The 18,953-nt window shown below is 34.8% G+C and overlaps 1 protein-coding gene across 1 annotated transcript in view; it reads right to left on the minus strand.

Annotated features, from left to right (window-relative positions):
- The window catches only part of KIF14 (kinesin family member 14), a 55,482-nt gene that overhangs the window by 15,071 nt on the left and 21,458 nt on the right, over positions 1 to 18,953 (minus strand). Inside the window, exons 15-23 of the mRNA XM_007086437.3 lie at positions 17,405 to 17,507; positions 16,211 to 16,371; positions 14,054 to 14,201; positions 13,359 to 13,511; positions 11,534 to 11,660; positions 9,024 to 9,117; positions 8,311 to 8,443; positions 6,869 to 6,969; positions 1,590 to 1,684 (exon numbers count right to left, since the gene is read on the minus strand). Of these exons, the coding sequence (XP_007086499.2) occupies positions 1,590 to 1,684; positions 6,869 to 6,969; positions 8,311 to 8,443; positions 9,024 to 9,117; positions 11,534 to 11,660; positions 13,359 to 13,511; positions 14,054 to 14,201; positions 16,211 to 16,371; positions 17,405 to 17,507 (1,115 nt within the window). The remainder of the gene's footprint in view (positions 1 to 1,589; positions 1,685 to 6,868; positions 6,970 to 8,310; positions 8,444 to 9,023; positions 9,118 to 11,533; positions 11,661 to 13,358; positions 13,512 to 14,053; positions 14,202 to 16,210; positions 16,372 to 17,404; positions 17,508 to 18,953) is intronic.

The raw sequence follows: 18,953 nt of genomic DNA on the forward strand, positions 1-18,953 counted from the left end.
ATAAAACATTAAAAAAATTAAAAAAATAAAATTAAATTAAAGTAAAATAAAATATATAAATAATTTTTTAAAATAAAATAAATAAGAAATAGATAAAATCCAGCATCAACATTTTACAAAGCCTTGCAAAACTCTAGTTTAAAAATATGGCCCTGGGTGCCTGGGAGGCTCAGTCGGTTAAGCGCCCTACTCTTGATTTGGGCTCAGGTCATGGATTCACAGTTTGTGAGTTCAAGCCCCACATTGAGCTCTGCTGACAATGCAGAGCCTGCTTGAGATTCTCTCTGCTCCTACTCCACTTGCCAGCGTGCACGCTCCCTCTCTCAAAATAAATAAATAAACTTAAATTTTTTTTTCATTAAAAAAATATAAATATATGGCCCTTAAGGTGAGAAGTTTAGACATTTGCTCAACTTCCCAGAGCTGAAAAGTGCACCCTCCAGAACCCGCAGCCCGGGCGAGTCCATACTAAATGCAGATGGGGGTTTCTGTTTCCCTCTTTGAAAACTGCGAACAAGCAAAGCCCTTTTGTATTTTACTTAATTTTTAAATATGGCCCTTAAAAAGGCAGCTTTAATTCATCTGGAAAAACTACTTTTGTAAAACCTCTTACTCTCAAATAATACTGAATAAATAACGATACCACAGATACATAACCTTTTATTGTGCTGGTAAACAAAAAGCCTACAGCTTATTTTGTTTCCCTTAGATTAAATAAGTATTAAGATAATTATCTTCCTAAAAAGTAATTTTGGGTTTAAAAAGAAAGAAACTAAATTTCTCTATTTTAAAGTCAAGATGAAATATAATTTCTTTTACGACTACTTGTATCCCATTAGTGCCCTTATCACACAGATTATTAACTTATACAGCAACTTTAAAACTTTTTGTTTCCTAAGGTATAGTTTATCTTCTGTAAAGTGTGCACGTCTTAAGTATACAGCTTATTGCTTTCACATGTGTGCGCGCCCCCTCTTAGATCAATGTGTGCAAGGTTTCCACAAGCACATTCCAACAGGTTCCCTCTGGAGCCATTATTCTCTTCCGAACTGCTCTGGCTTCTGTCACCATACATCAGTTGTGCCTGTTCCTGAGCTTCACAGAAATATAATCATACAGTATGTACTTTTTGTTTCCTGGTTTCTTTCACTCAATGGGACGTTTTTGGGATTCATCCAGGTTGTTGAGTGAAGTAGGCGTTTTTCTCTTTTATTGCTGTATAGCCCCTACTACCTGGTAGTAATTTCAACTCTTACAGGTAGTTACACATGCAAATTTACAGGGTGTCCACCTTCTATAGGAAAATTAATACTGTCATCCATATTCACATAAAATAATTATTTGCTGGAAAAATTCCTGTAATTTTTTCTTTTAAACTTTCCTTCCACATTTGAATTAGGCACTCTATTAAAAGGCTCTGAGCACAGAATTTTAGACATGGAAAGGGCCACCCAGCCCACCCTCTTCACTTTGCAAAAAAAGTGAAAGTTTGGATGAAATGATTTGCAACAAGAACATGACACAAGGTAGTGACTGAGCCAGGACTCGATGCTTTTCTCAGGATGTAAGAAAATTTGATGAAAAAATACCTGATGAATGGGAAGAATGCAAATTCTGAATTGGGTAGGCTTGTATATCATGTAAACAACCAGAAATTCTCCTGTTCTTCATCAAACTTTTGCTCCTAAAAAAGATAAACCATAAAATTAGTAGTTATATACTACATGGAGTAATAATATTAATAATATTCTTTTTTTTAAAAAAAAGGAACAGATTTTTTTTTTTAAGTTTATTTATTTTGAGAGAGAGAGAGAGAGGGAGAGGCAGAGAGAGGGGGAGAAAGAGAATCCCAAGCAGGTTCTGTGCTGTCAATGCAGAGCCTGATGTGGGGCTCAATCCCACAAACCACAAGATCATGACCTGAGCCAAGATCAAGAGTCAGACATTCAACCGACTGAGCCACCTGGGCACCCCAAGAATATTCTTAATTCTCTAAAGAAATTGGGTATGCACGTGTGTCTTTTCTATGGAAACCTTTTCATCAAGAAATAGTTCATTTGGTTTACTGAGCACGAACTTTACTATTTAGAGGTATTATTCTAAGCATACAGTTAGTTATTAATTAAACAATATTTGCTTGATATTTGAAGAGTATTACTATTTACAGGCTCTAGATACTGTGGTTAAACAAGCAAACATGGTTTCTGGGCTCCTTTTCTGTAACAAAATTAGGCAAATAATTACAATAAAGTGATGTTTCATGAGAGCAGAGCATGCCGTGGTAGATTCTGGAGAACTCAACCTGGCCCAAGGAGTCAGGAGGGCCTCTGGGAACAGTGACACTGAAGGATGCACAGGAGTTAGCCAAATGAGGAGGCAGGCTTGAGAAAGAAGGAAGAGTATTCAGACACGGGCGCCAGGATGCGGGAAGACCCGGCGATGAGAGAAAAGTACTGCGCGTGCAAAGAGCCAAGCGAGGTTCGGAAGGACCGCAGTCTAAGATGTGACAGAGCAGCAAGGGATGAGGCTGCGAGGTGTGTGGGGGCCAGCTTGAGGCTGACCTCGGATGCCAATTAAGGAAGCTTGGATTTTATCCTGAGAACATCCTGGGAAGGATTCTAAACACTTGAATAAACATTCAAGTAAGTATTTGCTACAGTGTGAAAAGCATAACACCTGTGAAGTGTGGCAGCAATAGCACAAATGGAGAGAAGACTCTATCCTTAATCACTCTTTTGGCTGCCTCTTTTCCCACAGCCCATAAAACCACTCAGATTTCTCCCTTGAGTGTGACTGGCTGTCTAGCTGTTATTCATTCTTCCTAACTGCTACTGGAAAAGGCGGCCTACTTCCAGATTGCCATTCATCTATCAATTTTCTAAACTCCAACTCCAGCCCTCATTACATCCCTGAAGACACGAGCGGTGACCTGGATCTAAATCTAGGGGATCCTTTGAAGTCTCTTTCCTGACAGAACTCTCTATTACCATCGGCCCCTCAAAGAAAAATGCTGTTTGTGGAAAAGACCGTTAAACAAAAACGCGTTCTATCTGTAGTCCTCTAAATGTTTCAAATTTAATTTTTCCCCATGAATTCCTACAAGAAAAACACAGAAATATAACTGATAACAGGGCGAGGAAAAATCAACTCTCAGTATGACTGGTAGTAGGGAGAGGAAATGTCAATTCTCAAAAGTAACAGTTTTTTGTACTTAGGGACGAAAGGAAAGGGTATATTATTACAATAAGTCTAAACTAGGAAAACTTACTCTTTTAACACTATCGTGGTTAAACAATGTTTAAACACAAATAAAATGCTTGTTACGTTCTTTTCACAGAATTTTCACTTAACCTCAGGGGAAATTTTACTTTTAACTGTCCACAATACATATCAAAATTTATAGGCAGCCAAACCAGTCTATTTTATTGCAGAACAGCTGTGCGTATTGTGGCCGGGTAGCAGTTCCATAATTAAGAATCTGTCAGTGTTTCCATTACCTGGAGGCATTCTCAGAGTTTGCAATTCTGTCATAAACATTCTTACAAGGCTGAAACTTCATATACAAGGTCTCTGACCAAGAGCAATTCATTTTTTTAAAAAAATATGATACTTTTAAATTATAGAAGTTCTCAAAAAAACCTCTTTACCAAACGAAAACACCTGGATTTCAAAATCTTAAAAAATATTAAAAGAAGCTTTGGCTTTTCAGCAACAATTTAAACTTCTGCTGGTTCCCTAATTCTTTTTTTATTTTTTTTAATGTTTATTTATTTATTTATTTATTTTTAATAATTTATTTTTTAATTTACATCCAAGTGAGCATACAGTGCAACAATGATTTCAGGAGTAGATTCCTGGTCCCTAATTTTTTCTGAAGTTAGCAGAAAATAAGATGTAAATCACCAACTTTCAATAAGCTAAAATTTTGATGTTCATGATTTATTTATTTTTAATTAATTTAAAATTCCAGTCTAGTTAACATCCAGCATTCTATCAGTTTCGGGTGCACAATACAGTGATTCCACACTTCTGTACGTTACTCAGTGCTCATCATGCTAAGTGTTCATCCCCTTCATCTATTTCACCCGTCCTGTCACCCACCGATGTCCATTAATTATTAATGCTCATATTGTGATCCACAATTCTAAGTCTGTATCTGTTTATAATAAAAGATAATAAGAAACCAGTAATTATAAAATCTAAAAGGATTTATAATTCACCCCCTCAGGCATTTGTACTTCTGGTTTGAATTTTTGGGAGGCTTATGTTACTCCAGGTTAGCGTAAGTACCCCAAGCCCATCCACTCAATTTCCCCCACAGGCCATCTTTAGCTCATTTTGGAGAGCCCAACTCTGTTTTGAAGTCCTCCAGATAAATCACCTAAAGATATCACTATCTGTTTATTGGTATTAGATCGGAAATCAGATCTCAGATCATCTCTGAATTCCAAGATTTAATTTTACTTAATACATATTAAGCACCCAATAATAATAAGAGCTGCCATTTATTCAACACCCATCCACTGCAGTGGGAGTTTTACATACTTTATCTCTTTATTTTTTTATTTTTTTTTTAACATTTATTTCTTATTGAGAGACAGAGAGAGACAGAGCATGAGCATGGGAGGGGCAGAGAGAGAAGGAGACACAGAACACGAAGCAGGCTCCAGTCTCTGAGCTGTTAGCACAGAGCCCGACATGGGGCTCGAATGCACAAACTGCCGAGACCATGACCTGAGCTGAAGTCGGACGCTTAACCGACTGAGCCACCCAGGCACCCCTACATACTTTATCTCTTAATCCTTATAACTACTTCACAACATCATCATCATCAGCCCCATGGTGGTCATAGAAGTAGCAGGAGAAGCAATTGTTTTTATATATGACCTCACTTAAACTCAGTGATAAGCTCTGTAGAATAGATACGTATTACTGTCTCCATTTGGTAGACGAGAACACTGAAGCCTAAAGATGTAATGTCACTTGCCCATGGCCACACTCTGCATAAATCACTATACCTGAAACTAGCATAATACTGTAAACTATACTGGAATTAAAATTAAAAACTTAATACAAAAAATTAGAACCCAGGACTGTGACATGAGCCTGTGACTTTCTTATTATACTACATTGTAGGGGATACAGATGTGTTCCCTATGCTCAAGGAATTCAGAATCTGTTTAAACGACAAGGTCTGTATTTCTTTCAGCTTGAAATACACAGTGTTGTGTATATAACATATAAGGTAACACGTTATCAACTATTAGATCTTGGCTATTTCTTACTGCAGCTTAGGAGCTGGCATACAGCAAATAGGACAAAAGTACAGGGGGAAGAACCCCTATAAAGCAATTACATCTCTCTGAAATTTTACGAGTTTAAAATGAGTCCAAAACAAGAAAGGCCTGAAAAGGTCTGGAAACCCAAACGGATTCTGAGCTGCAGCTGACAGTGATGAAGTGGAAAAAAAAAATTATTTAACCAGAAAGATTCTGTCCTTTCATATGCAAAGGAGGGGCTATCCGGCAATGGCAGTCAAGGAAATCAGGATCTCTGGAGTCACTCAAACCTGGATTTGAGTGCCCATTCTTCCCTTATTAGCTCTATAAGTTTGGACAAGTTACTTACCCTCTTTAAATCTTTGGCCTTTTCATCTGTAAAAGGCAGGTAAGGACAGCACTAACCTCATAGATTTGTTGTAAGAACGACATGAGATAATACTTAGCAAGCATTCAATAAATGTTCTTGATAATGATGATGCTTCTGTTGGATGGATGAATGCCATTGACCCTTATATCCTGAAAATTCCCAAATCCCTCCTTCAAAGTTCTTGACCTGAATATACACTTGGATGCTCCCTGGAATCTCAAACTCATCAGGGTCAAAAATAAACTGATCTGAACCTCCATTTCAGGGAATACCATCTTCCCCTCACCAGTCGCCCTAGTTAGACCAGGATTCATTCTGGAGCCTTTTATCACCCTCAACCCCACAGCCAGCCAAGTTCTTGCTGGTTCTTCCTCCTGAATATGTATAAAACCAGGCTTTCCTCTCCAGTCCTTCTGCCTGGTTTAATTTTGGGTCTTTATCAACTGTTCCTCTAGTTTCCTCAGTGCCTGGTCTTTGAGGACAGAGAGTATTTTTTATTCATCTTTATATCCTCAAGACATAGCAGACAGTAGTCTTGTTTAAAAACAAACTAAGAAGTATTTATTTAAAAAGAAGTCTTTGTTTAAAAACCAAACTAAGCAGCTAAATTGGTTCCACGACCAAGGCCTTTCTATTATACCATTTTGCCCTCTGTAATCTAAGTATCTGAGGTCTAAACAGAGCTAGTTTTTTCTCAAAAAGCATCTATTCACCGTGGAAGTCTTTTATATTTTTAGTTAATAAGCAGCCTTTGTCATATACAGAAGTTCTCTATCACCATGATTTATTCTTCTGTGGTGTTCATACTAACTTGACAGCATTTAAAGTTCTATAACTTATAATAACATATCATAGAATATGCCAAGTTCTTGAAAAAGGGTAATTTAAAAGTAATAAACACTATTCATTTTTATAGGAAATTAGATTTAGTTTCTTATGGCTTAAGTCATAAATATGACTTAAAAAAAAGTTATGTTATTTATGTCTTATGTCACTCTTAAGACTTACTGGTGAAATGCCAACCATTTTTGTTCCTATTCTAACTGACTGATAAACAACTTAATGCCCCAAGTGCTGTAATTTGATCAATAACATACTATTTCTCTTATGTTACTGGGTTTCCTGCACAGACATATTCATTATGACAATAGATAGTTCTTTTAAAATAAGGAAATGATATATATGTGTACCCAGAACAAAAAAATAAAAATGTCTTTACCTCCTTCTAGAAAGGGAAGAAACTGGTGCATTTGTAATGTCAGGTTCCCATTCATCTTCAGGATCACAAAAGATATCTTCACTTTTGTTATTACTATTACTCTAAAAAAATATATATATATATATATATATGGTTTATACTAAGTTGGGTTAAAAATGTTTAGCTACTAAGAGAAAAAAAAAGTTTAAGTTTGTTACATTTCAAATTTAAAAAATTAGCAAAAGTATAGGTTACCCGATAGAAGTCTAAAAATATCCCATTCCTGATAAAACAAAAAATCAAGCACATGATACTAGAAATTGTATTAAAAAAGCTCTACTAATAAAAGAAACAGAAACCACTAAATGATTCAAAAAAATAAACTTGGGATTTAGAAGACATAGTAAGAACAGGAAAGATAAATCCTCAGAAGGAAAATAATATGACAACATTAAAATTCAATCACTCCCTGGTTAAATATATTAATCCTGATAATAATCTGAATTTTAAGTATTTAAAGTAATATTAATTAAAGTTCTAAAAAAATACTATACATATAGAGCTTGATTCAGAAATAGTATAATTATATAGAAAAAATAATCAAAGAATATTGCAACAGCTGAAAGTAGGAAGATAATGAAGGTAACTCACAAACCATACTTTAATGCATCTATCAAAGCAAGAATGATCAAATGACTTCAATACAGTTTTTTTGTTGCTATAATTACACAAGCAATCCACATTCATTGCAGAAAATTTGGAAATTATTACATTAATTATATTAATTTTGTATATTCTATTAATCTGTTCACACACAGTTATAATTGTGTGTTTTCAAACTTTTACATTTAAACTTAAGGGAAGAAGAAATTTCATAGACATAAAACACTTTGTATCATTTGTAATGATCTTCAATGCCTATAATATGCATTTTACATAATTAAATTTATATTTCCCCATTGCTGTGCTTTTTGGTGTTTCTAATTGTTTGCTATTTTAATAGAACTAAAAATATATCTGCACATATTAGTTTTTAAATATTTTTTATTTTTATTTTTTTGAGAGAAAGAGAGAGAGAGAGGGAAAAAGAGAGAGAGAGAATGAGCTGGGGAGGTGCACAGAAAGAGAGGGAGAGAGAATTCTAAGCAGGCTCCACACTGTCAGTGCAGAGTCAGATGCGGGGACCAAACTCACGAATCGTGAGATCACGACCTGAGCTGAAGTCAGATGCTTAACAGACTGAGCCACCCAGGCGCCCCTACATTCATAACTATATTAAAACAAATCAATAGAAGCCCATCTATAGGCAAAAGTAAAGTAAACATACATAATTGGTAATACCGGTTGGTTTGGGTAATGTAAATTGCCTTTTCCTTTATTTACCAATTTTCTTTACTAAGAACATGTCACTTACATATTTTTTATTTCAAAAAGTTTATAGAGATTTTAATAACATTCCAAACCTCATAAAGTTCTTTCATTGCTGCCAGCTTAGATTCAAATTTTTCCAGACTCCAGAAAGTTGAGATCCCTAGTTGTAAGTTACGAACCCGCACAGAAGTGTCCGAACTACTTCCTTTATCTGATACATCATGTCTGAAAGAAAAACCAAAGAAAACTGCTTACCCTAAAACATACATACACATTTATACTAAGGGTTTTCTGAATTAGAATAACTTCCATGAAAATGCAGTCCACTGATTAAATATCTCTCTCCACTGTTAACATTTTTATTAAAGTAAAACTCATGTCTAGTATATATAAGAATAACTTCTTATATAAAAATTTTAAAAATCAAATTCTAATCACGTATATTTCTTTCCAAACTTGTAATAAGTTTGTAACTCAAAAGAAAATTAGTAAATTTCTAAAACATCTAAAATTATTGTTTATAAAATAAGTATATTTTATTGTATACTTAAATATACTTAAAAATGCTTAAAATAAATATTTATTTTATAAGCATACTTAGTACAGTATGGTAATTGTCGAAAGTCTTTTACTCCAGAGTGAGTCCGGAAAGGGGTATCTGCGAGTATTGTTGGGGATTCTGATACTGTTCTAGGCAGGCACTACAGATACTGTACCTTTACGGAAACTAAATTTAGAAAGCAATCATATGAGGGTCAGTTAGTTTAAAACAAAGAATTACTGTATAATTAAGATAATTGCTCACCTGCCAAAAACATAATATTTTTTAAATTTGTTGCTGATGGCATTCGCTTCCTGAATCATCATTGAGAGTTTCATGGAGCTCCAATTTGGCTGAACTAGTAGAAAGCACAAAGAGAAGATTCAAAATACACATATGAGCCCTAACTTCTATCATTAGGCAGACCAACTCCTGAAAAAAATATATTGATTTCAAATAAATGGCTTTAACTATTTATTGCAGAAAGTAAGGGCAATATGTGAGTAACTTTTCCTCAAGCCTGAAATAAAATACTCTTCATAGAAAATGAGGTCTTTCACCTGTGGAGATACAAAAAAAAAGGTGCTGAAGGTGACACAGAGAGTTGATACAGAAAAGATTTTGTAAGAGAGGAAATGCCAAAGACAATGCTTTTTCTTCTATCTTTAAAGATTTGTTTTTCTCATTTATTTCTTTCCTAACTTCTAATTTGTTTAAAATTTTAGGTAAAGTATACTACAGACTTACTTATATAGAACTACAATCTTTTTTTTATTTTGCCTGAAAATTAAAACAAACAAACATATGTTTCAGGACATCAAAACAAAAAAGGGAAATAACTTAGGCCACAATTCCACTTTCCTAAGTTACATTTCAGATTTTATCATAAATATTTTCTGTTTTACTCAAACTTATAACCAATATTCCATTAGAACACTTTTTTTTGCAAGGATAAAACTCATTATTCACATGGTAAAAAAAATCAAGTATTCATTACAAGGCACTGTTTTTAGGCCCTAAGAGGAATAAAAAGATTTATTAGTGAGTGTATTTTTTTAACCTCTTGCAACAGATATAACAACAGTTATATTATATAATAGTTTTAAATGTGTTTAAAAATAGAAGTTATAAAAAGTATACAATACAACTACCAAATATTCTACTAAAAAACTGAATGTGAGTCTGACAGGCCTGCAGAAATAACAACTACTTTATGGGGAATCTAGGGGCAGAGGAACCTGTTAGGCAACACCATGGAGATACAACAGCAAAATCCAGAATGTGGGAAACTACAGGATAAATAACCTGATTTTTTCAACAAACAAATTACAAGGGGAAAGAGAAAAAAAAGAAGAGCAAATTTACAGATTAAAAGAGACTTAAAAAGGGACACATGGCTGGCTCAGTCAGTAGAACATGTGACTCTTAATTTCAGAATGGTGAGTTCAAGCCCCATGTTGGCGTAGAGCCTACTTAAAAAATAAATAAAATAAAAATAAATAAATAAAAGAGACTTCAAAGGCATATCCACCAAACACAACATGTGGATCACACTTGTATCCTGATTCAAACAAACAAGATATAAAAAAAAATTATGATATAACCCAGGAAATTTGAATGTAGACTAGAAATCTGATGAGTGTAAGAAATTATTATTAATTTTTTAGGTTTGATAATAATATCATGGTGATGGTTAAAGAGTGACAGCGAAAGAGAGAAAAGAGAGTCCTCATCTAATTCAGAGATACACAGTGAAGTGTTGATAGATCAAATGGTAGAAGGTCTTAGACTTGCGTCAAAGCAGTCCAAGGAGGCCGGGGGACTGAGCATAACCAAAACAGGACTGAACATGTTGGTAATTGCTAAAGTTGGATGATAGGGATATAAGATCTGTTGTAGTAATTGCTCTACTTTTACAGTTTGTTGAAAATTTTCCATAATGAAAAACATTTACATTAAAAACATGCGTGTTCTATACAGCAGTGTAGAAGTATACGTGAAAAATAACATCCAAGTGAAAAAGAAGATGAACTACACAGTGATTAGGTTCCATTTAAATACAAGAACTAAAAATTAGAAAAAGATTATTTTTTTAATGTTTATTTATTTTTGAGAGAGAAAGAGAACACGAGTGAGGCAGGGCAGAGAGAGAGGGAGACACAGAATGTGAAGCAGGTTCCAGGCTCTGAGCTGTCAGCACAGAGCCCGATGTGGGGCTGGAACTCATGAACCATGAGATCATGACCTGAGCTGAAGTCAGACACTTAACCAACTAAGCCACCCAGGTGCCCCAGAAAAAGAGATTGTATTTAAAAACACGTTACATGGGGCACCTGCGTGGCTCAGTCAGTTAAGCGTCTGACTCTTGATTTCGGCTCAGGTCATGAATTCATGTTTTGTGGGATCTAGCCCCACGTCAGGCTCTGTGCTGATAGTACAGAGCCTGCTTGGGACTCTCTCCCTCTCTTTCTGCCCCTTTTCTGCTTTCACTCTCTCTCTCAAAATAAATAAATAAGCATTTTAAAAAAATAAAAACATCTTACACATTAAAATAACACTTGAAATTTTGTTTACTATTTGCCTTTGTAACTAAATATTCTAAAATATGAATATTCTAAAACAGTCATGCCTACAAACTTATTTATTTAGATCCAAAAGGTCAGCAACATCTAGAATAAACCATTTGTAATATACAAAGGCAAGTAACTTTTTAGTAATTATATGAAATAACATATAAAACTTGAAAATGCCTGCTAAAATCATCATATACTCACTTAAAAAAGTTTTATCCCTATTACTCTGATTTTGCTGTAGGATTTGTACTTCTTTAGCAATTTTTTGCTTCTCAGTTTCTAAAGCTTCCAGAATTCTTGCATGGCGGATGCTGTGGTCTTCTAAAGCCTAATTGGTATTCATTCACATAGACCCACACATGAGAATATACAAAAAGAGAAATTGTAATTGATAATGGTAACACAGTATAATTAAACCTCATTTTCATACAAGTTTTGTATATTTTATTAAGCAAAAAATGTTTTTAAAAAGTGATTTATAAAATATCTTTATGAAATTTGCCCCGTAACAAAATCATTAGGAATTTCTGATGACATAAATTAATCTTGTTCTTCCCATTGATAGGAAGTAAAAAAAAAAACCTTCAGGAAAAAAAAAAGAGAAAAAAACTGCTCAAAAGAGTTCATTTGTTGACTAAATAGACTTACATTTAAAAGACACCAAGAAAACCTCATTTGATACAAATAGCCCATTAATAATTACTGTTTTCAAGATTTAAACAGCTTTTTTTTTCTTTTAAGACTTTCAAGTGATTCACTAGGTACTTTGTGTCCTAGGGTAATGTACCATCACTACATTATTGTATCAGAACTTTGGGGTTACTAGAGGTATTTTCTTCTACCCATAGTCTTGCCACAAAACTTGGAAAAAAGAAAAATAAAATTGCCACTTGAGGATAAAACTTTGAGGTTAAGATACAAGGAATCAAAGCAGAGATAAAAACAGCACTTCTCAAACTTTAGTATTTGTCAGAATTCCATGCAAGACTTGTTAGAATGGATTCTGGGCCCCGCTTCCAGAGCTTCTGATTTAGTAGTTTCTGGAGTGGGGACTCAGACTGCATTTCGAACAGTAATGCTGATGTAGCTGGTCTAGAGACCATACTTTAAGAACCACTAATGTAAGAAGAAAGAATAGCCAAATGTTGATTAAAAGGTAATTGAAGATATTAAAATACTGACATTCTGGTTTTATGCTTCAGTCTTGTGAACTTGATTAATGTGAGTCAGCGCCTGGAAGATGCCTCTGTCCTCACTGAGATGACAAAAGTTTCAGTGATTGAGTTCATACAACTGGGATAACAAACATCCTACTGTGAGTTCTCTTAAGAGTCACTCAGGCAAGTAGCCTGCTGGCCACTCTTTTCACAGATGGAGAAAGCTTCATTCTGACATTAGAATGTGACCCAGTATTAGAGCTGTGTCTTTCTTCCTTCCACATATTGTGCCCTAGCACTATTTCATTCACTTACATTATTTGGCATGACTGATCACAGGATAGTTGTGGAAGCATAACAAGGAAAAAAAAAAAAACGGTAATAGAACCAGCTAGAAATAAGAGCTCTGTCCCTTTTGAAATATTTGTGTGATGATGTGAGAGCAGAGCTGTGAGCATTACCAGGATGTAAGCTTTCAGGCAAGAAAAGCCCTTCATTCATATATATATATATATATATATATATGTGTGTGTGTGTGTGTGTGTGTGTGTGTGTGTATGTGTATATATATATACACATACACACACACACACACACACATATATATATAAAATGTATATATTTATATATAAAATGTATATATATAATATATAAAATGTATATATGTATAAAATGTATAAAATTTTATACATGTGTGTATATATATATATGTATAAAATGATCTTAATCAAAACAAAAAGAAGAGCCCTTCTCATCTGGAGATCCAGATTCAGCCATCTCCTCTCAGGTCCCTTAAGTCCTTAAAAAAAAAAAAAAAAAAATCCAACTGTTGCTCAGAATACAGCCAAGTACCTACAAAATGAAATTACCTGTTTTGCAGCCAAAGTCTCCATTTCTAATCGCTTTTTGTTGACATATATTTCTTGTTCAAGACGCTGTTTTGCCTTTTCTAATTCCTCGATTTTGTCATTAGCCTTTTGGTTATTTATTTCCTGCATTTTCTTCCTTTGAGACTCTTCTTTCTTTAAAGAACAATAATAAAAAATAACTAGGGCAAAAATACACAGCATTTTTCCAAAAATAATATAAAAGTGTACGAGAGTCCACTTCTTTAATCAGTGTGTAAGAAATCCACTCACCAATAGAAAGTTGCCCTGTAGTTCCTCTACCTAATTCAGCCTGACTAATCTAACTTAGAATAAGTATCACAAGTCAAACCTTGTAGAGCTTTCTCCTCTAAAATGGGATGTGGGAATGCAAGATGTCCCTTTTGAAATATTTGTGTGATGATGTGAGAGCAGAGCTGTGAGCATCACCAAGATGTAAGCTTTCAGGCAAGAAGGGCCTTCTCATAAAAAAGAACAGAAGCTTTTCGATTTTTCTTCATCTTCCAGCAGCCATTTGTCTACTACTAACTTGCTTTCTAAAGTAAAATTAAAGAAAGCCAGGGCCCACTGTGGTTTTATCTCTAATCTTTGATATCTAGGGATACAATCAATTTTACAGCCAATACGTTACTTGGGGTGCACCCGCAGAGAAAGAGAAAACCAGTTCTGCCTTTTACCAGTTCTGCTTCCAATGCTTTTATTTTGTTTTCATATGCAGCTTTTTGAGAGGAAAGCTCTTGCCGAGCCATTTCTTTTGCAATTTGGATTCCTTGTATCATTTCTTCCTTCGCTCTCAATTGTGCCTCTTTTATTTCTGCTTCAAGTCTGCAAAGTAGCAAGATATTCACAGAATATATTAAGAATCCTCTATATACCATAGTTCTTAATCAATTTAAAATGTTTCCACTAAACAAAAATTTTAAACTCAAAATTTTCCCATACTCAACCAACAGTATTCTTAAACTTTTACTGCTCTTAGAATTGTTTACACCACGCAATATAAAAGGATAAAAATTTGCTTATTTCTAATTCAGTTACTAGAGCAGATACCTGATATTTAAGTAAATATATTTTTCTAATCTTAAAGAAAATAAGTCATATAAAAATATGATGTCATAGTGAACACTGCAGTAAATCTTATAGCTAACATTACAATAAACATAAAATTTTATGTTTAATAATGGTTACTACAAAAATTTTATTTCAAATATCAGTAACTTTTAATTCACATTTAAGTCATAGATTAGGAAAAAATTGAAATAACTAAAAATAATATGAGAGCTGATAAAACAGATAGTATATGTTTTCAACCATCTATAATAATTTGACATTTTGATAAGTCAAAACATTAAATTAGTATTGTCATCTTTCAATATGTAAGGGAAAAAGCATCAAGAAATATAGAAAACTAAAAGCTTCTTTCTTCCCAATAAAATCAACGCTTTAGCAAGTACTGTATAGAAATTTCCATTCCCAATTTTACTGAAAAAAAGAATAGCAAAAGAAAGGAGGCTAGCAATGACCAGGGCCCAGGGCAGGAGGGGGGCCAGAGGGAGAATGGAGAGTCAGTTTAATGGGTACAGAGTTTCATTTGGGGGTGATGAATAGTTTGACGGCTGTACACATTGCAAACATACTTAATACCATTGAAATGTACATTTTAAAATGGTTAAAGTAGTAAATTTTATGTTACATTATATTGTACCATAATGTTTTTTAAAAAGAGCAAAAGCAAGTTCAGACTTTTAAAAGATAAACAAAGTAGGGGGATGCTTGGGTGGCTCAGTTGGTTGGGTGACTGACTTTGGCTCAGGTCATGATCTCACAGTTCATGAGTTTGAGCCCTGCATTGGGCTCTGTGCTGACAGCTCAGAGCCAGGAGCCTACTTCAGATTCTGTGTCTTCCCCTCTCTCTACCTCTCCTCTGCTCATGCTCTGTGTCTCTCTCTCAATAATAAATAAATGTAAAAAAATTAAAAAAAAAAAAAAGATAAAGTAGGATTAGCCCAGTCCATAACAGTCATTCTGATTCCTCCTCTTTTCATCTTCTTTGTTCATCAAGCCTGGTTGATTCTTCCTCCTTGATACTCTCTCTCAGATCCCACCACACTGTACTTCTCTGACTTCGACAATCTCTGAACTGCATTTGCAATCTACACTCACTCTGACTCGAATCCATTCTCCAGACTTGGCTCATGGTGAGCTCTAAAAACGTGATTTCTGATCATGTCTGTCTCTTGTCTGCTTAAAATTCTTTAATGACTCCATATTCTTTAAGATAAAGTCCAAACTCCATAGTATTTTATTTATGTATACTTCACCAATTAGTTTACTAGGATACTGCTTAAATTAGAAATCCTACAATATTGCAGGAACTAAAAATGGGGCAAAGAAAAAAAAGGTTACACTCTCCCTGTTCTGCTGGCTAACTTCTAACAGTCTCTTGGGACTCCATTCCATTGGATGTCTTCTTATCACCTAGAAAACTTTGCTGATTCCTGGTTGGGGCTAGGAGTACCCCTCACTCCATAAACTGCACACAGTGCAGGACTCTGTCATGGAACTCTATCACAACTATCTCTCAGACCATGAGATGATAAATTCCTCCAGGGGAGTAGTTAACTTTCAGCCATGTTTTGTATTTCCTAGTATGGTGACAGATACATAACATCTGCTCAATAAATGCTGTTAAATGAATGAATGTGCCAAGAGAAAGATCATATCACCAGAAACTAACACCCAAAGAATTAATACTGGAGACACACAATATGATTAACTCTCTCTTGTAGACTGCTCTCATATTCTTACTATTTCTTATTAACAATAATACTTACTGTGATCTCTGTGCCATGAGCAACTCATTTTTTGCAAATTCAAAGTCTTTCGGACCCTCACTTATAAGAGTATCTCTACCAGATGGCCTTTTTCCTTTCTGGACTTCTACTGGATGATTAAATCTAAAATAATGATCTCCACCAAGAATCACCCGATCACCCTAAAGCACACAAAAAATTTACTACTTGAGGTGAGTTTGAACCACAAACTTACATGGGACAAATCATTAATCTCAACAATTCAATATAATCTAATATGGTAATAATAAACATACAAATCATAGCAACTAACATTAAATATTTTCTATATGCCAATCACTGTGTTAAACAACTTACATATACATTATCTCATTTATGTCTCACAACAACCCAATGAGACACTACTATTATTTCAACTTTAGGAATGAGGAAGCTAAAGAGCACAGAACTTAATTAACAATAAGCACTTGCTGAGCTTACAATTTGCAAACACTGTGTTAAGAGCTATACATTATTTCATTTAAGCCTCCCCTACCCCGAAAAGTAGGATATATATGAAGTGACCAAGTGTCTTGCTTTGTCTGCAACACACTGGTTTATGCCTGTTCTCCCACTGTAATTATTGAAAATGTTCTCGGGGTACCGGGGTAGCTCAGTCGGTTGAGCTCAGGTCATAATCTCATGGTCTGTGGGTTCAAGCCCTGCATCGGGATCTGTGCTAACAGCTCAGGGCCTGAAGCCTGCTTCAGATTCTGTGTCTACTTCTCTCTCTGTCCCTCCCCGGCCTATGCTTTCTCTCTCTCAAAAATAAATAAATAAACATTAAAAAAAAAAAAAGAAAAGAAAAGAAAATGCTCTCAAAAGTGTCCCGCTTTGGGTGATATATAATCACCCTAGTTAAATAATTTTTTTCAAAGATCACCTAGCAAATGACCAGGGCTTCAGCCTTGTCTGGCCTAATTCCAAAGCCCAGCTCTTTACTGGACATATAATGATGTTATCAGTGGTCAGCTCTTCAGGTACTGGTTTACACTGATACAACCTGTGTCTTTACACAAAGGCAATTAGTAAATTAATAGAAAAGATAATTTTAGAACTAAAAAATCCTTAATCTAGTTCACTACCTTATCTTAGGAGAAAACTGGGATTCACATGAAGTAAACAACTTGCCCAAAGTGAAACAATTTGTTATATTTTTATCACCAGCTAACTTACATGATGTAATACTGTGGATTCCAAAATATGTTTTCCATTTATATATGTCTTTGCCTCTCCAACTGGGATGATACTCACTATCCCATCAGAATTGTTTATAATACTGTTAAAATAAGAAGCACATTGTTATAATTACAAGACAGATGAAAAAGTAAGAAACGGGCAATATGAAATCATCCTGCTTGGGCTATTCCTTTGGTGTTAAGGTTCGTATCAATTTCTGACCAAAAAAACTTAAAATACTTTTATTTTCCTCCAACTATATTTTGAACTTCTGGTGAAAAAAAGCCTGGCTTATTTAGCAATTCTGTCCACCAGTGGTGGGAAGGATGTTCACTATATATATTTTGATAACAACTACTTTAAAAAATACCAATCCTCTCCCCAAAAATAAAATGAAATAAATTCAAGGAAAAAAACATTAGAAGATTGACAATAGTGACCTATGAATGAAACAGTTTTAAGTGTTTTATTTTTTAATTTCTGGTTTTATGTAGGAGTTTTAAAGATGCATAGGAAAACAAACATTCTCTTCTCGTGAAAAGTAGGGTAATAGAGAAGGAAAAGCATGGAAGCACTTAGATGCTTAGATTAGACTCCTTAAATCTAATTAACTGGACCCTGACACTATGGAAAATCAGCTATAAATGCTACATGTTCCTTTGAGTCTTTTTATTTAGAGAATAGGAAAGACACTCCAAAGTCATCTTTGGATTAACTTGACAGAGAGGAAAAAACAGCAGCAAAAGCTGAGTCCTAACCCAAAACCTCTAGCTGTCGATTCGGCTCCAAGATCTATAATTAAAGAATAACGGTTCAAATGGAGCATCTAGAGAAAAGAATCTGGAAGGAATAGCTCACCCCTAAGCAATACATCCTTCCTACCAGTCTAGGGTCTTAGCCAGGTAAAGATTTAAACAATATCTACTTGTTCTGATTCCTTCTCTCTCCTAGGTCTATCTACTCTAACATCAAAATTCCTTGGCCTGGCATTCTGAACTCTCCACAATCTGGCTTCAACCACCAACATTCTTTATCCATCACTGTTTCCCCATAAGAATCCTATCTTATACTCAACCATCCATATCAGAAACCTGAATTTGCCTTGACATCAGCTTCTCTCTTTTGAGTCATTTCTTCAACATAGGAAGAATGTTATTGCTTCCGTCCTTCAAGGACCAACTTAAATGCTAGAAGCTTGGGGCGCCTGGGTGGCTCAGTCGGTTAAGTGTCTGACTCGGTTTTGGCTCAGGTCATGATCTCACAGTTCGTGAGTTCAAGCCCCACATCAGGCTCTGTACTGATGGTACAGAGCCTGCTTGAGATTCTCTCTCTCCGTCTCTCTCTGCCCCTCCCACACTCTCTGTCTCAAAATAAATAAACTTAAAAACAATTTTTTTTTAAATGCTAGAAGCTTGTCTTTAGGATTCAAACTATAAGTGGACTTTACTTCTAAGCACTAAGAATGCAAGACCCGTGTAACATTAATACACATTGACAGCTACTGAAGTTCTTTCATTCATTAAGCCCCCATGTACTAGGTATGTCT

This window comes from Panthera tigris, chromosome F3 (assembly GCF_018350195.1).
Source record: "Panthera tigris isolate Pti1 chromosome F3, P.tigris_Pti1_mat1.1, whole genome shotgun sequence".
Classification (NCBI taxonomy): domain Eukaryota; kingdom Metazoa; phylum Chordata; class Mammalia; order Carnivora; family Felidae; genus Panthera; species Panthera tigris.